This window comes from Bubalus bubalis, chromosome 16 (genome assembly GCF_019923935.1).
Source record: "Bubalus bubalis isolate 160015118507 breed Murrah chromosome 16, NDDB_SH_1, whole genome shotgun sequence".
NCBI classification, from domain to species: Eukaryota; Metazoa; Chordata; class Mammalia; order Artiodactyla; family Bovidae; genus Bubalus; species Bubalus bubalis.
The window spans coordinates 75,824,509-75,846,142 of record NC_059172.1 but is presented as its reverse complement, the minus strand read 5'-3'; the positions used below and the strand labels follow the sequence as shown (position 1 = coordinate 75,846,142).

General features: G+C 34.9%; 1 protein-coding gene across 1 annotated transcript in view; it reads right to left on the bottom strand.

Annotated features, from left to right (window-relative positions):
* Positions 1-21,634, bottom strand: part of CNTN5 (contactin 5) — a 1,686,091-nt gene that overhangs the window by 936,459 nt on the left and 727,998 nt on the right. The window contains exon 3 of the mRNA XM_025266987.3: positions 9,086-9,210. Within this exon, the coding sequence (XP_025122772.3) occupies positions 9,086-9,140 (55 nt within the window). The 5' untranslated portion in view covers positions 9,141-9,210. The remainder of the gene's footprint in view (positions 1-9,085; positions 9,211-21,634) is intronic.

The following is a 21,634-nucleotide window of genomic DNA, read 5'->3' as shown; positions in this document are numbered from 1 at the left end:
TGCTATAGGAGGCAGCTTTCTCATTATTCTCCCACTGGTTATTATATATGTGATGCTGGGCATGTAACAGACTCTCCCTGAGCCTCATCCCTATTGAGAGTGAATGATATCTTACTTGCCCAAGCACAAGGAATTGGACCTTATGATCTCCAAGTTATTTTTAATTTAAAGATTTATAAATGCAGTAAGATGAATACAATTTTAAATTTAGAAGAGATATAGATATATTTAGCTTTGATAAATCAAATTATATATTAAGTCTATAACTTTCACAGAAATATATAAATAGACTTGTGATGTTAACAAATATACTCTAGTACTAGGGAGTACAAAAACATTTTTCAAAAATCTTCAAAAGAATGTGTGTTAATGAGTCTAAGAATAGCTGCTTTCAATTAGAATTATTCTAATAATACATATTAAAAAATAAATATTTGTATATGACATGTTTTACATGTACAATCTCCCCTAATCTCAGGGTCCTATCAGACCATTCCATTCCATTTCACAGAAAGAAATCTATTTGCGATAAACATCATTGTAATAAATTTCCCCAACTGTTAAACATTTAAAAAGAAATTAAAATAATTACTAGTCACATTTCAAAAGGAATGTAGTGATTATGAAATCCATTGAATAGACTATTCCACATAATAGAGCAGAAAAATTAATCCCTTTAGCTTTTGTTGCTATTGTTTATTTCTTTCAACATGGAGATTTGAATGAAAAGCAATTTACAAAGAACTCTGGAATGTCAGTCAAGTTGCTTGTGAATCCAGAAACTTACTGTCTCCTCCAATCACTATTTCTACACATATTTGGAAGATGGTATATCTTTGAAGAAGCACTTTTAGAGAATACAACGACATGGATTTTGGCACAGTGAGGTTGAAATGTTGATGTTTCTTGTCACATGTATATTCATAACTAGGATTTAGTAATTAGGATTCCTTCCTTGAATGATTTCACACGTTCTTTCCTGAAAAGCTTAAATTTTGCTTTACTTAATTAATTTCATACTGATAAAAATAGTTTGACTGATCTTTAAAGCTTTTTTAAGCTCAGCTAATGAGGTTATTAGATCACAGTGCTCGCACTGTGACTGTTTCAGAAATAAAGACACAAAGAAATTCCTTTTTATTTACTGTTGACTAATACAAGATTATTATTATTAAACATTCACACATTAAAACATTCACACATTAAAACATTCACAGATATCAATGAATATGAGGTAGAAATGAAGATTAGGCATGGCTATTTTTACTGTCTTATGCACAACTTAAAACCACTTTATTGAGGTGTTACTGATATATCAGTTCAGTTCAGTTCAGTTGTGTCCGACTCTTTGCAACCCCATGAACTGCAGCACGCCAGGTCCCCTGTCCATCACCAACTCCGGAGTTCACCCAAACTCATGACCATCGAGTCGGTGATGTTATCCAACTATTTCATCCTCTGTTGTCCCCTTCTCCTTCTGCCTCCAATCCCTCCCAGCATCAGGGTCTATTCAAATGGGTCAACTCTTCACATGAGGTGGCCAAAGTATTGGAGTTTCAGCCTCAGCATCAGTCCTTCCAATGAACACCCAGGATTGGTCTCCTTTAGGATGGACTGCTTGGATCTCCTTGCAGTCCAAGGGACTCGCAAGAGTCTTCTCTAGCACCACAGTTCAAAAGCATCAATTCTTTGGCGCTCAGCTTTATTCACAGTCAGACTCTCATATCCATACATGGCCACTGGAAAAACCATAGCCTTGACTAGACAGACCTTTGTTGGCAAAGTAATATCTCTGCTTTTTAATATGCTATCTAGGTTGGTCATAACTTCCCTTCCAAGGAGTAAGTGTCTTTTAATTTCATGGCTGCAGTCACCATCTGCAGTGATTTTGGAGCCCAAAAAATAAAGTCTGACACTGTTTCCACTGTTTCCCCATCTATTTCCCATGAAGTGATGGGACCAGATGCCATGATCTTAGTTTTCTGAATGTTGAGCTTTAAGCCAACTTTTTCACTCTCCTCTTTCATTTTCTTCAAGAGGCTTTTGAGTTCCTCTTCACTTTCTGCCATAAGGGTGGTGTCATATCTCAGGTTATTGATATTTCTCCCGGCAATCTTGATTCCAGCTTGTGCACTTCTAGCCCAGCGTTTCTCATGATGTACTCTGCATATAAGTTAAGTAAGCAGGGTGACAATATACAGCCTTGATGTACTCCTTTTCCTATTTGGAACCAGTCTGTTGTTCCATGTCCAGTTCTAACTGTTGCTTCCTGACCTGCATATAGGTTTCTTAAGAAGCAGGTCAGGTGGTCTGGTATTCCCATCTCTTTCAGAATTTTCCACAGTTTATTGTGATCCACACAGTGAAAGGCTTTGGGATATAAGCTGTAAATATTTAGTGCATACAAATTGATGAGTATGCAATAAGTTAATATGCATGAAATCACCAGCATCTATGCCATAAACATATCTATCACCTCCAAAAGTTTTCTCCTGCCTTCTTTATATTCTATTATTATTGTTTTTAATGTTGGTGTTACTGTTGTTGTCTTTTTGTGGTAAGAGTACTTAAGATCTATCCTCTTAGCAAATTTTTAAAGAATACCACTTATATGAGTAATCTAAAATAGTCAAAGTTATAGAATCAGAGTAGAATGGTAGTAACCAAGAGCTGGAGAGAGTGGGGGAAACAGGAAGTATTGGGCAAAGGGTACAAACTTTCAATTATACAACATGCATACTTCTTAGAGATCTACTATTCAGCATAGTGCCTATAGTTAGTGATACGGTATTGAATATTGTTCATAGTATGCTTTTACAGCTACTGTCTTCAAGAGATCAAATCTAGGTTTCTACCCCATGAATCTGGTCTTGGCCCACATGATTTGATTCGGTCAATGAGGCATTAGTAAACATGACATAGTGGTTTGAAATATGCTTGCAAATTAGATGGTGTCATATAGTCTAGACCACTGAATGATCAGATGCATAAGCAGGTCATTCACACTGCCTTTCTAGGAACCAATCATCGATAGCATGGCTGAGACCACAAATGACACCATCCAATTCTACTCTTGCAATACTCTTGGAGACTACAGAAATCAGCTGAACCTGCCCAAACCATAAGAAACATCAAGCTGACTTTCAGAACTGTGAAAAAGAATATTTCTGAAGTTTCTGTGTTGTTGTTGTCATTAAGTTCATAATCTAAGGGTGGTTTGTTATGGAGTTAAACCTGGAGAAGGGCATGACAACCTACTCCAGTATTCTTGTCCGGAGAATTCCATGGACAGAGGAGCCTGGCAAGCTGCAGTCCATAGGGTTGGAAAGAGTCGGACATGACTGAACGACTAACATTTTCACTTTCAAAGCTAATTAGTGCACTATACAATAAATGCATATTTAATATACTATGTGGATTGAATTCCTGTAACCAGCAGTTCTCTAGTCTTAAAACTGCTGCTGCTAAGTCGCTTCAGTCGTGTCTGACTCTGTGCGACCCCATAGACGGCAGCCCATCAGGCTCCCCCGTCCCTGGGATTCTCCAGGCAAGAACATTGGAGTGGCTTGCCATTTCCTTCTCCAACGTGTGAAAGTGAAAAGTGAAAGGGAAGTCGCTCAGTCGTGTCTGACTCCTAGCGACCCCATGGACTGCAACCCACCAGGTTCTTCTGTCCATGGGATTTTCCAGGCAAGAGTACTGGAGTGGCATGCCATTGCCTTCTCCGAGTCTTAAAACACACACCCACAAATGTACAGATGTAATTCACTCCTTCCTGAACTTCTCTTTTCCAAGTTATCTGTCATTTTTTCCCTCTTTTTTCTTCCTCAGTTCAGCCTCTCAGAAAACAAAATTAATAGTAATTATCTAATTTTCCTCCTATACAAATCATTTCACAGCTTGTTATTATAAGAAAGTATCCCACTACTTTGTTAAAGATAACTTTCATTAGCATTAAAAGGAAATGGTTTTAATGCTAATCTGATGTAACCTTCCTACAGCATTGCCACTGCTGATCATTCCGTCTCTGAATCTGGTCCATTATCATTTTCCTAGCGTGCATATGTGTTCAGTCGCTTCAGTCATGTCTGACTCTCTGCATCCCTATGGACTGTAGCCTGCCAGGCTTCTCTGTCCTTTGGATTCTCCAGGCAGGACTATTGGAGTGGGTTGCCATGACCTCCTCCAGCAGATTTTCTCCACCCAAAGATGGAACCTGTGGTTTTCTGCATTGCAGCAGGATTCTTCACTGTTTAGCCACTGGAAAGCCATCACACTTTAGAGTTTCCTCCAACTCACCCTCCATCCATTTCAACCTACACCTTCTCTTGCCTCTTTAGTGCATACTTCTTAGAATTATTTCCTTGCCTTAGACTCATCGTTATCTATATAACCCTTGGGTGATTATTTTCCTTCCCAGAGCTTCAGTTTCATCCACACTTAACTTTTAGCTCAGTCATCTTTCTTAAAAATCTCCATCTGAGTGTGTCACAGATACTTGAAGCTCAACATGTGCATTACTTAGTTCAGTATTTCCTCACTCTAAACTGTACTGCCTTTTTAATTAGTACCCAAGCAAATGGCAATATCATCTACTCCATAAGCAAATAGAGAACCTTAACTATTTCTTCTTATACAAAAAAATTAATCACTTACCAACTTCTATATATTTTATTGCCCCAAAATTTTGAATCTCTCATCTCCTGTTGATGCCCTTCACTACTGTCTTATTTTGGGTTCTAGTCATATCAATATTTTGTCTAGATGAAACATTTAGAATGCAATTCTTAATCCATTTTTTTCCATAAATTCATAACCAGTTTTCCTGTTTATTAATATCTTATATTAATAGTGTACATGTGTTACAAATAATAGACTGGTATTGATATTTTATTTTTAACTGAAATACATACTTTATTCAGATCTCCTTGGTTTTTACATATTTTTTTCTTTTGCAAAATCCTATCCAGGCTCACTTATTTATTACACCTCCTTAGCTTTCCTTTCTGTGACAGTTTCTCCAATATTCCTAGTTTTTTATGACTTTGAAAATATTGAGGAGCATGGTCCAAGTGTTTCATAGAATGAAAACATGGGATTTTTATGATATTTTTCATAGTCAGACTAGAGTCACATGCTTTAAGAAGGAAAACCACAGAAAGGAGGTGCCATTCTCATTACATTATATCCAGGGTAAATGCTATTTCTTCTGATACTGGCCTTACTGGGTTGATGTAGTTCTTATCAGTTTTCTCCACTGTAAAGCTACTTTTTTAATCCCCCTTTTCCATTCTGTACATTTTGGAAACAACTCACTATGTGCAGTCCACAGTTAAAGAAGGGCAAGTTACATTCTAGCTCCTTGAGAACATAGCATCTACATAAATTATTGAAATTTACCTACCTGGGAATCTTGTTTATTATTTCAATTATTCAATCACTTATTTACATCAATATGACAGTTATTGGATATATATATATATATGGCTATAAATACATAGCTATATATATGCATGGTTATAAATACTTGTGATATGTAACCATTTGTATCTACATTAAGCTAAGCAAGAGTTCATACTGAAGTCTCCCAACTCTTAACCATTATCACTTGGATCATTCTAGCCTTCTTCTCTTGCTCATTGGTGACCTCTCACTTCAACAATGAGACAATTGGCTCCCACCATCCATCATCCATTGACTTAATTGTTCAACTCCATGTATGAGCTTTTAGAGTTGCTAACACAGAGAAATAGCATTCTTAACTAGAGTACAGTCTCAAAAACAGTTTGTTTGAAAGTTATGTAGATCAGTCTCTTTTTTCCCCCTACTCCCCTAAGTAGAGGTTGCTTCATACATTTGGAATGCATTTGTAATAGAATTTTTGTTTATTCTGCATTTCATTCTGAGATCCTCTAACCTCCTAAATTATTATTATTTTTTAATTAATTTATTTTTATTGAAGGATAATTGATTTACAGAATTTTGCTATTTTCTATCAAACCTCAATATGAATCAGCCATAGGTATACATATATCCCCTCCCTTTTGAACCTCCCTCCCATCTCTCTCCCCATCCCACCCCCCTAAGTTGATACAGAACCCCTGTTTGAGTTTCCTGAGCCATACAGTGAATTCCCATTGGCTATCTATTTTACATATGGTAATGTAAGTTTCCATGTTACTCTTTCCATGTATCTCACCCTCTCCTCCCCTCTCTCCATGTCCATTAGTCTATTCTCTATGTCTGTTTCTCCATTGCTGCCCTATAAATAAATTCTGCAGTACTGTTTTTCTAGATTTCATATATATGTGTTAGAATATAGTATTTTCTTTCTCCTTCTGACTCACTTCACTCGCATAATAGGTTAATCCACCTCATTGGAACTGACTCAAATTCATTCTTTTTTATGGCTGAGCAATATTCCATTGTGTATGACATAAATCAAAGCAAGCTCCTCTATGATCCACCTCCTAGAGTAATGGAAATAAAAACAAAATTAAAGAAGTGGGACCTGATTAAACTTAAAAGCTTTTGCACAGTAAAGGAAACTATAAGCAAGGTGAAAAGACAACCCTCAGGATGGGAGAAAATAATAGCAATTGAAACAACTGACAAAGGATTAATTTTCAAAATAAAACAAGCAGCTCACACAACTCAATACCAGAACAATAAGCAACACAATCAAAAAGTGGGAAGAAGACCTAAACAGACATTTCTCCGAAGAAGTCTTACAGATGGCTAACAAACACATGAGAAGATGCTCAACATTGCTCATTATTAGAGAAATGCAAATCAAAACTACAATGAGATATTTTTAAAATTATGCACATTAAGGTTTCCTTTGTGTTATACGTACTATTGGTTTTGATACATGTGTGTTATTTTCCCACCATTACAGTATCACACAGAATAGTTTTCCCAAGCTGAAAATGCCTGTGCTTCCTTTACTTATTTAGTGACCCTCTGACCCCAAGCCCTGGAAATCACTGATCTATGCACTGTCTATAGTCTTTCCCTTTCAAAAGATCATATATATAAAAGAAACATACAGTGTGTAACCTATTCAGACTGGTTCCTTTCACTTAGCAATATGCATATAGTATTCATTCATGTATTTGCATGAGTTGACAGGTCATTTATTTTTATTACTAATATAGCATTATATAAAATTTCTACAGTTTATTAACTTATTGAAGGGCATCTTGGTTATTTCCAGTTTTTGATGATGATTATTAAAGTTTCTATAAACTTTTTGTGGGTATTTTGTGTGCCATCAATTTTAGAATCAGTTAGGTAAATCTCTGGTAGTTCAATTGCTTTGTTAGAGGTAAAACTATTTAGGTTTGTAAACACTGCCATACTGTCTCCCAAAGTGGCTGTACCATTTTGCCTCCCTATCAGCAATTAATAAAGTTCATGTTTTCTTCATCCTCAAGAGCAACTGGCATTGTTTTTTTCTGGATCTTAGCCATTTTCATATGTATAATGGTATCTTATTATTGTTTCAATTATGAGTATATTTTTAATATAAAGTTGTATATCCCTATGAAAGCTGTCAAATTTTCATTGCTCCAATAGACAGTTTTTAAACCTAAGGTTGTGTAAGAGTTCTATATTTCCTACTTAAACACAGAAAAGATACTCCATGCATTAAAAAATGGATAAAAAGAACAAAGAGAAAACACAATCTGGGTCTTATTTTTTAAATCAGTTTTGTTGGTTCAAATAACATCATCAACATAAAATATGCTTATGACCTTGATAACCTACATTATCTGTAACAATAATCAAGTTACCATGCAAAATAGGTCCTGTAATATGATACTCAAACAGATAACCAGGGGAAAAAAGTAAAGAATAATAATAAAAGAATAATAAATACTGAACATAAATATTGCCAAGTAACAAGAGCATTAATAAGGGCTGTACTTCTAGAATAATTTGTTTAAATAAGAAGGTGAAGGTGAAAGAAAGGTTTTGAAAATAATTATCTTTGATAAGGTATCATTTCAAGTATCTAATCAGTTTTATTCAAACATCAGATGAATTCATGTTTTAAATATAACTAATATATATATATGCTTCATATTAAATGCAGATGATTAAAGATCAAATCTCATATAATAATTAGAAATGGCCTTTGTTTTTGACATTTTTGTCTTCATTTATAGTATTTGAATAGCAACTTACCTCCAAGCTCAGCCTCATTTCACTGGAAAGAACAGTACCTAGATTCCCTTATGAGCTGCAAATCTAGCCATCAGGCCATCAGGGACACCACCTCAGGCTGACAGATTTTGTCTTTCCATGACTAAGATAAAATACCTCCTTTGAAGTGACAGTTTATTGTGGGGGGATAAGTTGGGTCAGTGCATGAAAATAAAACTTTGGAGTTATATTACAATCTATCACTCTTCCTCCATCTGGCATCATCATTTTATTATTTATTAATAAAAACATTGGATACCAGTTAAAATTACAATTTTTGATAAAATAACATATTGCATGGAACATACTAAACTAAAGTAATTATTTGCTGTTTATTTGAAATTCAATCTTTAGCTGAGTATGTTTTATTTAATCTTCTAAATCCACCCCCATTTCTCTCAGTTACTTTATCAGTTCAAGAGGAGAATGGTATTGACAAGGGGAAAGAGAGACCAGATCATCAGAAAAGATAATACTGCACAGAAAGAACCTGATAGGATATAGTATTTAAGGATTCCATATTTTCTGTAAATAACTATAATCATGATGGACCAGGGTGTTCACTTAAACTTTGAATGTCTGAAACCATTCACTTATTTCCCATGTTTTCACAATTGTCTCTACCCATATTTTATAATGATGGTTTAGATTGTAAATTAAAGTCAATAAGATGGGATGGATACTCATTTTACTAACATTTATATGACATTTTTCTACGTATCTTATTATATGTGCAGTGCTAACAGAAGTTTAAGGGTTGCTTTATCTTCTTTTGTTGTAAAGGGTGAATCATGATATAAGTTTAAATGAACACCCAAGGCTGTATTTAATGAAGACCTTTATATTTTTATTTGATACATAAGGCAGGCTTTTTTACCTGAAAGACACCCAGTGACTGACAGAAACAGAATAAGTTTCCAAGAGGAAGCCATCCTTGGTGACTAGGATTCCCTGTGTCCCAGTGTATTTAGCCGTTCTGATGTTTCTTCATTAAAAAATGCCCTGTTGAGACAGATGATACTTTTCAAAAACTGAGAAAAGAAAATAAACATACAAAAAGACCAACAAATAGAAACCAAAAAACTCATAATAGAGTGATAAATAACTTTCAGTGCCAAGGTCAGATTAATATATACTTATATATTGACAATAATAATAAAATTTCCATTAAAATGAATGCACAACACAAAAATTTTGGAAAAGTGATAAACCTTCCCTATCACATTTATTTATATTGAATACTCCCTCACAGATAATAAAAACATCAAGTTCTAATGGGGATGATTTTTTCTCACAGGGAATGTATAATAGCTATATTTATTATGTTAGACAAATTACTGGAGTAGAAAAATAGGGTAGAAGAACCAGTTACATTAATATATACTCCTCTACTCTAGAACATAACTAATGATCAGTTAAGCAAGTGATTTTACATATTGTGTCCGTATCTCATCTAAACCTCCACAGGAAATTTTTTTCATTTAATTATTAATGTCAACCGCCTTTGTTTATAACTCCTGTGATTATCTGTACTGTATTATAGTTCCCTCTTTTTGTGAGTTATTTTCTCAGCATCCTTTGCTAGCCAGAACCTAAGGGAAATAGGGATTTTCATGAATATTTAACACTTTCTGTCCAATGCCATTTTTATAACAATAACTAGTATAGCACATTAGTATTTCCTTTATCTGTCCTGAAACACACAATAAGCATGAAACTACAAAATTCCAGCATAAAACTTAATACTCAAAAACTTGAAAATGTGCACTAGAAACTCTTATAATAGACAAGCAATGTCTGAGTTTTCAGGTGTCAGTTATCAGTGTCCTTGGCCAAAAGCAACTAAATTGAGAAATAATTGTTCAGTGTGTTGATTTTAAATAACAAGTGCTTCTTTGCAACTGGTTCTTCCCAATAGACTTAGAATTTCAGGTTATCTCTTTCATTCAGGAAACATCTTAAAAATATAGAAAAGCATTTTTCCCCTAGTTAGGTCAATTCAATATAGACAGACCCAAAGAGGGAAATCTCATTAGTGAGTCTTCTACTCAAATGTTATTTTCATCTCATTTATATTTTAAAATCTAAGCTTTCAAAATCTACTTTAATCACAAGGTGAGGGATCACTAATGGAGAAAAAAGTTAATGAGTTATAAGACTTGCTTCATAGACACCCTCTTCAAAAAGATACTGTTCATCATTTTTTTTTCAAGTAAATATCAGAAATAAATACAGTTTGAAGCACAAAATTACCTTATCACTAATTTTTACAGTTTAAAATATTTTTGTTATTTATACACTGCTTTTCACCAGAAAGCAAAGAAGAAAGTCAGCACTTCACACATAACAGAGACTTAAAGTTGTTGGAATAACAATTATGATTTATGAAACTGCATATTTAAATTAGTGAATTATTAATCCATGACAAAATAGATCTTTACCAAATTGTGAGAGTTCTGAGATATTAATACAGTTTTGCTTAACTTATTTTGATGAGCTCAGTCCACATCTTGCAAACAGGTACTTTCCTTCTCTATCTACAATCTCTTCTGATGTCTTAGGGCTTCCCTTGTGGCTGAGCTGGTAAAGAATCTGCCTGCAATGCAGGAGACCTGGGTTCGATCCCTGGGTTGGGAAGATCCTCTGGAGAAGGAAAAGATAACCCACTCCTGTATTCTGGCCTGGAGAATTCCATGGACTGTATAGTCCATGGGGTCACAAAGAGTCAGACACGACTGAGTGACTTTCACTCTGATGTCTTATTCCTCATCAAAATGCAAATATTTTCAGAGCATTTATATGCTGTACACTGCAAATGTCAAAGAGAAAATACACATGCATGTATACATGGTCACACACCACCCCCACACATACACAGAAGTTAACCATGGGCTATGAGGCAAATAAGGGCTTCCCTGGTGTCTCAGTGCTAAAGAATCTACCAGCTAATGCAGGTTTGATCTCTGGGTCAGGAAGATACCCTGGAGAAGGAAATCACAATGCACTCCAGTATTCTTGCCTGGAGAATCCCATGGACAGAGAAGCCTAGTGGACTGCAGTCATTGGAGCTGCAAAGAATTGAACATGACTTAGCAACTGAACAACAACATGAGGCCAATAAGCAGGGCAATGCAAGTGTAGCATAGATGCAGAGCCATCAAAAGAGAAATACATTGGTAAGGATGGCAGGAGCTGGGAATAGTGCAGAAGTGTACAACACAAATTCAAGAAGATATTGAGCTTAGACACATGTCTTACTTTTGCACGGGACAGAAATGAGCACACGGATGAATAAATCAGTATCAGACAGCGATTGACACTGTGAGAAAATCAACAGAGTGAAGGGACAGTAAGAGGGCAGACGATAGAGGTTATTGTTGTAAGGGTTCATGGAAGGCAGTTCTGATAGATGACATTTAGGTTCAGTTTTCATTTTCAACATGGCATTATAGAAAAATCCTTATATTCCAGGCACATTTTTAAGTTCTCAAATAAGAACAGTGAATTTTATAACTAAAATAATATATTTTATGTTAGAATTTCTTCAAAGAGAAAAATATCCTGTGTTTGTGTGTGTGGCTATGTGTGTGTATTCATTTTCAAACATCAGTGTTTCGTCTTTGGGGCTTAAATGCAAAAAATAATAGTTCCTCAAAAGCTGTTCTTTTTTAAGATGCCTGACAGTCTCTTTTTGCTTGCTTGCTTTCTTCTCACTCTGTCTCTAAAGTAAAATAAAAAGTAAATGAAATAATCTGAAATAAGTTTGTATATGCTTCTCTGGAAATCACATTTATACCATGTCTTTAATAAAATACTTGTATCAAGATAATAAAATAACGTAAATAAGCAGACATACATTAAGGGCCTACTACATGACAAGTTAAATTATAATCAGTTAATAAATGTTACTAAAGCATATTAGGATATATATTTTAGAAATACCTTAATGGAAACTGACAGTTGTACATTAAATTGTTATTTATCGAGATTGAAGAGTCATAAATAATAAGTTACATATGAGTATTTGGATATTTTCTTTTAAACAAATTTTTAAATATGTTATTTCAATGTTTATTATACATACCTATTTTCACTTGTGATATTAAAATAAAATGTATGAAATGACATGTTCCTTTGCATCTTTCCCTAATTTAATGCAAATATTTGCAGGTGAAGTAAAAATAAGTAGATCATTGTATTAGTATTAGGTCATAAATTATAAATCATACATGCATTGTGCAGTTGAATGCATAGGCAAGTATTTAAAAACATCACACTTTAATTGGAGTCTGAAATAGGATTGCTAAACATATGTTATATAAAAATAAATCAAATGACAGTATGCTGCCACGTGAAGGCAAGCTAGCTTTTCTTCTTATAGACACATATAGGAAATTGCCTAGTTAATGGCCTGTGTATGTGAGTGTGCATAAAGAGAGGAAGATACTGAGAGAGAGATTTTTATCAATGTCTACCAATCTCTCTCCTTTACAGCAAAGGTTTCCTTCAGTTTGACCTCTGACTGGTTATTCACACAGCAGTCAGAATTATATTTTCAAACATAAATCAAGCTACATAATTCCCCTGTTTCAGTGGTTTATTCTTAAAATAAAATCCAAATTCCTCATATAGCATTCAAGGTCAAATCCAAGTTGGCCTCTGCCTAACTTTCTGATTTCACCTTTGGGCATCCTAGATTCCTACCAGGCTGACTTTCTTGCTGCTCCTCATTTATGCCTTGTCCCCATAGTTTCCTTTGCCTGGACACCTCCACCATCAGTTCTTTCCAGACTGTAGAGCTTTAAGTCAGTGAAGACTCTGGTTCTCAGGTCTTTCTTGATCCCCTTAAAATAGCCAGCCCTTGCTTCCTGTCAGCCCTGTCACTGGCTTTCTTTACATTGCCCCTACTTTATTTTTCTTCTTACCAATCATTAATGCTTAAAGTTATTGTATTTATTTATTTACTTTTAAATTATCTTTTTCTCCTACCGGAATGTGATATCAATGAAAGCAAGACTTTTTTTTCTCATTCATCCAGCATCCAGAAGAGAATCTGTTGGTTTTAGTAGATACTCAGTTACAGTTTTGAATAATAATTATTGAATAAATCGGAATCTCTACTGAGTAAATAATTTGGCACAAGCTTATACAAGTAGAAAAATTATTATCCCTTAAATGTCCATAATACTGACAACAGCTACCATGTATGAAACCGTATGTATGAGGTATCATATCATGGACTTTACCTACACAGCCTCTATTAATTAACTTGACAGTACTTATTGATCAAGATAACTTGCCCAAGATCATACAAGTAGTAAAAGTCAGAACTGCGGTTGACTCTCAAGCTACATCATCTTTTACAGAATTCCCCAGTTATTTCTACAAAAGTCTCAAGAAACCCTCTTATCTGACACAATTGGGATGGTATTAAGTTAGTAAAAATATCATGTAAAATCTTACACACACACATTAAATTTTGTCATTTAACTATATAGCCCTATATCCTTTGGCCTATCTTATTATATAGGAATGAGATTTTTGTTTCTGTTTTTCAATATTCTTGTGAAAAAATTATTTATTTTATCTGAACATTATATAAGTCCTTTTCAATAGAAGTCTTCTCTGTAATGCACCATATATAATTTTTAAATTTATTTAGAGTGGTATAGGATATGTGAAGTTATCTAATGATATCATCCTTGAGGTTTCATTTTATACAGTTATCTCACACATAACTATTTTATAGTATGTCCTAGGTCACTCATTTTATTGTTTCTCCAAGACTATTGGCTTTTGTTTTGTTTTGTGTTTTATCCTTTTTTTTTTTTTGAATGCTCTCACTCTTGGTTCACTCATATGTCATTGATTTGCATATGTTTCTTTGAATTATCTGATTAGATCAACATCTACAACCTCTACAAACAGATAACACAAAATGAACCTTTCTAAGTATACCACTTGTATAGTGGCAGTGAGTAAACTAGAGGTGTGTTTACTTAACCATCAGCTTCTAAAGAGCTACAAATTATTTTCATTTAAAGGGACAATAAAAGTTTTTAGTTACTTAGCAAGTTAGAACAACAGAAATTGAGTAAGGTTCTGTTCCAATTAGCATTTGACAGGCTGGGTGTAAATTTTAGTGAAAAGAGTAAGATGATCAACTATCTTTTTTTTCTGTGTAACTTATTCTCCACCTCAACAATGATTCTTGCTAAGGCTGAAGCTAGTGGCACTTTTGCTGGAAGATAACCTTTAACAGTTGAGTAAGGCCAGGGACTCATAGAAAAGAATCATGAAAAACAAACAAACAAACAAAACTTTATGGGAAGTTGTATTCTAGATGTCCTTGAATTTTTCTAGCCCAAGGCACCTGCACGAAACAATAGAGAATAAAATACAGCAGAAGACCTAGCAAGAAAAAATAAAAAGATGTGTGTTGGTCTTGTTATGTTTGCTATCATGTATCTCTTGAGGACCAAGCAGCAAAGTCAGGAGATGGATACACAGAATTCTCACTTCAAAAATAATCAGAGTGAATTATAACATTGTGAATCACAAAAACTATAAATTACATTTTGTATCCTAGACAAAGTGGTAGGGGTTGTAGATGGAAGACTGAGCTCATAGTGTTTACATATATTGGTGGTATTATATTTGAATGGTTTTCTGTATGTAGCTAATCACAATTCTGGTCTATTTTTCTCATCTAAGAATTTCTTTTGATCCCAACAGATTTTAGAAATCTGTTGATCTGCCTGTGGAAAAGTGTACAGGAAAGTTTTAAGAAGAGTCAGCACTAGTTTTCTGAGATTTCAAGCCAACTTTTAATTTTATTTTTATTTAAAACACAAGGGTAGAGCAATATATGACTCAACAGTAATTAATACAACATAGTATACTTAATGGAGACAGGGACCAGAAAAAAAAAAATGACAATCACACTAGGAATTTGGTGTCAGAAATACTTTGTAATTCCTGTTGCCTGGTGATTGGTATAAGGAAAGGATGGAGATGGAACTGTGGCTAATTGAGTCTGATCCCAGCTTCCATGAAAATTCTGACAAGTCTTAAGTTAGGATCAAAACAGAAGATTTCCCTTCAGTAATTTTGGAAGTAGTGAGGTGTTAGTTGTTCAGTCGTGTCTGACTCTGCAACCCCATGGACTGCAACCAGCCAGGCTCCTCTGTCCATGGAGTTCTCCAGGCAAGACTACTGGAGTGGGTAGACTTTCCCTTCTCCAGGGGAATCTTACTAACCCAGGGATCGAACCCACGTCTCCCACATTGCAGGCAAATTCTTTACCATCTGAGCCATAACCTTTAAAAAATAATGTAAAATAGATTATAAAATATTTTAAGTGCTTCAAATGAACTAGTTTAAAAGGAATAACTTATTAAAGATCAAAACTAACTAAAAATAGCAAGTTAAAAAATGAAGCTAACTTTCACTGTGAGACTATTCATCAAATTTCACTGAACATTAGGTTGATGTTCACAACTTCTCTGGGAGAATGGGACCAAACTCAAAGCTTAGGGCCCACATAAGATGGGTCTTCAAATAGGAAACTCCTTGTATCTAGGATTTTGTCCATGAAATTCTCTAGGAAAAGAGTACTGGAGTGCGTAGTCACTCCCTTCTCCAGGGGATCTTCCCAATGCAGTGATCAAACCCAGGTCTTCTGCATTGCAGACAGATTCTTTACTGTCTGAGCCATCAGGGAAGCCCTCAAGATTATAGTGAAGGTGAATGAGAAATATCCCGCCAGAGGGATACTCTATCTAGGAATAGTAAAGGAAAAAAATCAGTCTTAAACCATGAGACTGAATGGAAAGGAAAAAAAAATTCTTGGTGAAAAATTAATAATCAATATTCATAACATATACAGGCAAACAAATCACAGTAAATGAGAATCAAATGAAGCAATAAAGGTCAGAATCTGACCTGCAAAGAAATGACATTTGACTTTTCTGGCACAAATTAAATGTATTTGATCTGTTTTTAAATATACAGGCATAGAGATGAAGAAATTATTTAGAATGCAGCCAGGAAAGGCAAATTAATGGAAAAATAAGATAAGAAGTTAAAGAGAATGAAGTATATTGTAATAAATATAAATTTATATTTCCAGATAAATAAATAAATTAATAAATTTATATTTATCTATTTGTTTATATAAATAAATTTATATTTCCAGTTATTTTTATTTCCAAATAAATTTCCAGAAAGGGAAAAATAATAGGATGAAGCAATATGGGAATAAACAGATACTTGCTAAAAATTTCCAGAACTGATGAAATTTATCAATTTTAAAGTTTATAAGAGTAGGGGAAAAAAGCAAGAAGAATTAAGACCTAGACAAATCGTAGTGAAAATGCTGAACACTCAACACAAAAAAAGAGCCAGCGATTAAAAGAAGCCTTCATAATAAAAGTAGGAAAATCAGACTAACAGTTGAGTCAACCACAGTAGCAATGGAATCTAAAAAAACTAGAATAACGTGTCAGTAAGAAGGAGCTGTCAATCTGAATGTCTTCATTGGAAAAATGTATATTTGAGTCATCTGCCCATTTTTTAAAAATTGAGTTGTTTTGCTTGTTTGTTTTTATGGTATTGAATTGAATGAGTTATTTATATATTTTGGATGGTGGTGGTACTTTAGTTGCTCAGTAGTGTCTGACTCTTTTGTGACCCCAAGACCTGTAACCTGTAAGGCTGCTCTGATCATAAGATTTCCCAGGCACCAATACTGGAGTGGGTTGTCATTTCCTTCTCCAGGGGATCTTCCCATACCAGGTGTGGAACCTATGTCTCCTGCACTGCAGGCAGATTCTTTATTGCTGACCAACCAGGGAAGACCCCTACACTTTGGATATTAACATTTTTATAGACCTATTGTTTGCAAATATCTTATCCCATTCAGTAGGTAATTTTTTCATTTTGTTGAGTTTCCTTCACTGTGCAAAAGCTTTTTAGTTTGATGCAGTCCCATTTGTTTATTTTTGCATTGTTGTCCTTGATTTAGGAGACAGGTCAAAAACTATTGCTGAAATCAATGTCAAAAATCATATTGCTTACGTTTTCTTCTAGGAGCTTTACGATGTCAGGTTTTACATTTAAGTCTTTAATCCATTTTGAGTTAGGCATTTTTCCAAAGAACATATATACAGGTGACCAACAGGCATGTGAAAATATATCCAACATTGTTAATCATCAGGAAAATGTAAATCAAAACCACAATGATATATAGCTTCACATCTGTCAGTGAGGCTATTATTAAAAAGACGACAAATAGCAAACAACGATAAGGAAAAAAAGGAAATGCTTGTGCCCTGTTAGTGGGACTGCAAGCTGATACAATCACTGTGGAAAACATTATGGCAATTTCTCAAAAAATTAAAAATAACTACTATAATATCCAGAAATTCCACTTCTGGATGTTTATTTGAAGAAAACAAAAACACTAATTTGAAGAGACATATGTGCCCCCTATGATTACTGAAGCATTCTTAACAACAGTAAAGATATGAAAACAATCTAAGTGCCTATAAATAGATGAATAGATAAACAAGATGTGATATATATGTATATGTGTGTGTGTGCAGAGTTTCCCAGGTAGTGCTTCTGGTAAAGAACCTGCCTGTCAGTGCAGGAACATAAAAGACATGAGTTCCATCCTTGGTTTGGGAAGACGCTCTGGAGGAGGAAATGGCAATCCATTTCAGTGTTCTTACCTGGAGAGTCTCGTGAACAGAGGAGCCTGGTGGGCTACAATCCATAGGGTTTGCAAATAACTGGATCTGACTTAAGCAACTTGGGATCATATGTATGTGTACATATGTTTATACATATATGTATATATACATATATGTATGTGTACATATACAAATATATACAAGATTTCTCAGGTGGCTGCTGCTGCTGCTAAGTTGCTTCAGTCGTGTCCGACTCTGTGCGACCCCATAGACGGCAGCCCACCAGGCTCCGCCGTCCCTGGGATTTTCCAGGCAAGAATACTGGAGTGGGTTGCCATTTCCTTCTCTAATGCATGAAAGTGAAAAGTGAAAGTGAAGTTGCTCAGTCGTGCTGGACTCTTAGCAACCCCATAGACTGCAGCCTACCAGGCTCCTCCATCCATGGGATTTTCCAGGCAAGAGTACTGGAGTGGGGTGCCATTCCCAGGTGGCACTAGTGGTAAAAACCTGCCTGCCAATGTTGGAGATGTAAGAGACACAAGTTCAATCCCTGGGTTGGGAAGATCCCCTGGAGGAGGGCATGGCAATCTACTCTAGTATTTTTGCCTGGAGAATCCTAGGAAGAGAGGAGTCTGGCAGGCTACAGTCCACAGGGTCGCAGATTTGGACACGACAGAAGTAGCTTAACATACACACACACACACACACACACACACACACACTGGTAAATCTAGACAGTACGACTGAGAAGTTATGTGTGGTCCGAGAAGGTCTTTCTGAGGAGGTGACACCCAGGATTTGAACTGAATGGCATAGGATTTGGTTAAGAATGTTCTTAAAAAAAAAAACCCCAAAACAGAACTATATATAGTTTTATATATAACTCTGATTATATATATATATATATATATATAAAACTCTGGTTAAAACAGAAATCTTGTAATTTGCAGCAACACAGATGGATTTAGAGGATATCATGCTAAGTGAAAGAAGTCAGAGAAAAAAAATGCCATATAACCCCACTTAAATATGGAATCTAAACAAGCAAAACAAAAAAAAATGATACCGACTCATAGATACAGATGATGTGTGGCAAAACCAATACAGTATTGTAAAGTGATTAACCTCCAATTAAAATTAAAAAAAAAGAAAGAAAACAGTTGCCAGAGGTGGGGTAGGTGAGTGAGATAGGTAGACGGGATTGAGAGGTACACACTTCCAGATGTACAATAAATAAATGATTGAGACATACAGCACAAGCAATACTGTTGATAACACTACTAACTCTGTATGGGAACAGATTGTTGAAAGACATTGAAGTATTCATTTTGTAATGCATGCAAATGTTAAATCACTATGTAGTTCACCTGAAACTAACATAAAATTGTATGTTGATTATATTTCAATAAAAAACAAATAATGGTCAATTTGTAATTCTAAACAGTGAGACTGTCTTGAAGAACATGAATTAAATAAAGTTCTTTCTACTCAACAAAAATCTAAGAGGTCAATTATATCTTAATAAAGCTGAGGGAGAAACTGAATTTTTCAAAATAAATCTTTACCAAGAAAAATAAAAAGTGATATTCATTAGATAGAGGGAAAAATAATTGCAGAGGGAAGCTCCAAAATATATAAAAGGAACATAACAGAAGTTAACTCATATAATATTTACTATGTTCCAGGAACTATTCTAAGTGCTTTACTTTGGAAGTTGATTCAATACATAGACCTCTATGAGATAAATCTAGTATTCTCATTTTAAGGACAATATATGTGAGGTATAAAAAGGTTAAGTAAATTTTCTAATATTAAAACAGCTATAGCATAAACTTGAGATTTATATATAGATAGTCTGAGTATAGAGTCCATGATTTTAAATAACACATTAGTATAGTGTGCCTGAAAAAATATTGAGTGTAAAAATATGATGTGAGAGAAAATTTAAGAAAAGTTTGGCTTATATGTGTCTTGGAAATGACTTTTTGGATACGACACCTAAAACACAAGCAACAAAATGAAAAACAGACAAGTTGGCCTACTTCAAACTAAAAACCTCTGTACAGCAAAAGAAGCCTTCAACAAAGTGAAAATATTTCCCATTTTTCTTTACAGAATGGGAAAAAATTATAAATATGTGTTTGATGAGAGGTTTTATTAACCTCTAATATATAGTTTGGATATTCCAAAATATATTCAAAATTCATGTAAAAATAAATCAATTACAAAATATGCAATTAAAAAATGAAATGAGCCCAGGGTTTGAGGAAACATTTTTCCAGAGAAGATATATGAAAGGTTAACATCTATTCCTTATTGCCAAATTCAGACTTAAATTGAAGAAAGTGAGGAAAACAACTAGACCATCCAGGTATGACCTAAATCAAATCCCTCGTGATTATACAGTGGAAGTGAGAAGTAGATCCAAGGGACTAGATCATAGTTTATCAGGCACTAGATAGAGTGCCTGATGAACTATGGACAGAGGTTCTTGACATTGTACAGGAGACAGGGATCAAGACCATCCCTAAGAAAAAGAAATGCAATAAAGGAAAATGGCAGTCTGAGGAGGCCTTGGGAATAGCTGTGAAAAGAAGAGACGTGAAAAGCCAAGGAGAAAAGGAAAGATACAAACATCTGAATGCAGAGTTCCAAATAATAGCAAGGAGAGATAAGAAAGCCTTCCTCAGCGATCAAAGCAAAGAAATAGAGGAAAACAACAGAATGGGAAAGACTAGAGATCTCTTCAAGAAATTAGAGATACCAAGGGAACATTTCATGCAAGATGAACTCAATAAAGGACAGAAATGGTATGGACCAAATGAAGCAGAAGAATTAAGAGGTTAAGAAATTAACAGAAGCAGAAGATATTAAGAAAAGGTGGCATGAATACACAACACAGAAGAATCGTACAAAAAAGTTCTTCACAACCCAGATAATCATGATGGTGTGATCACTCACCTAGAGCCAGACATCCTTCAATGTGAAGTCAAGTCGGCGTTAGGAAGCATTGCTACTGTAAATGATGGAATTCTAGTTGAGCTATTTCAAATCCTAAAAGATGAGGCTGTGAAAGTACTACATTCAATATGCCAGCAAATTTTGAAAACTCAGCAGTGGCCACAGGACTGGAAAAGTCCAGTTTCATTCCAATCCCAAAGAAAGGCAATGCCAAAGAATGTTCACACTACCGCACAATTGCACTCATCTCACATGCTAGTAAAGTAATGCTCAAAATTCTCCAAGCCAGGCTTCAGCAATACGTGAACCATGAACTTCCTGATGTTCAAGCTGGTTTTAGAAAAGGTAGAGGAACCAGAGATCAAATTGCCAAAATCTGCTGGATCATGGAAAAAGCAAGACAGTTCCAGAAAAACATCTATTTCTGCTTTATTGACTATGCCAAAGCCTTTGACTGTGTGGATCACAATAAACTAGAAAATTCTGAAAGAGATGGGAATCCCAGACCACCTGACCTTCCTCTTGAGAAACCTGTATGCAGATCAGGAAACAACAGTTAGAACTGGACATGGAACAACAGACTGGTTCCAAATAGGAAAAGGAGTATGTCAAGGCTGTGTATTGTCACCCTGCTTTTTTAACTTATATGCAGAGTACCTCATGAGAAACTGTGGGCTGGAAGAAGCACAAGCTGGAATCAAGATTACTGGCAGAAATATCAATAATCTCAGATATGCAGATGAAACTACCTTATGGCAAAAAGTGAAGAA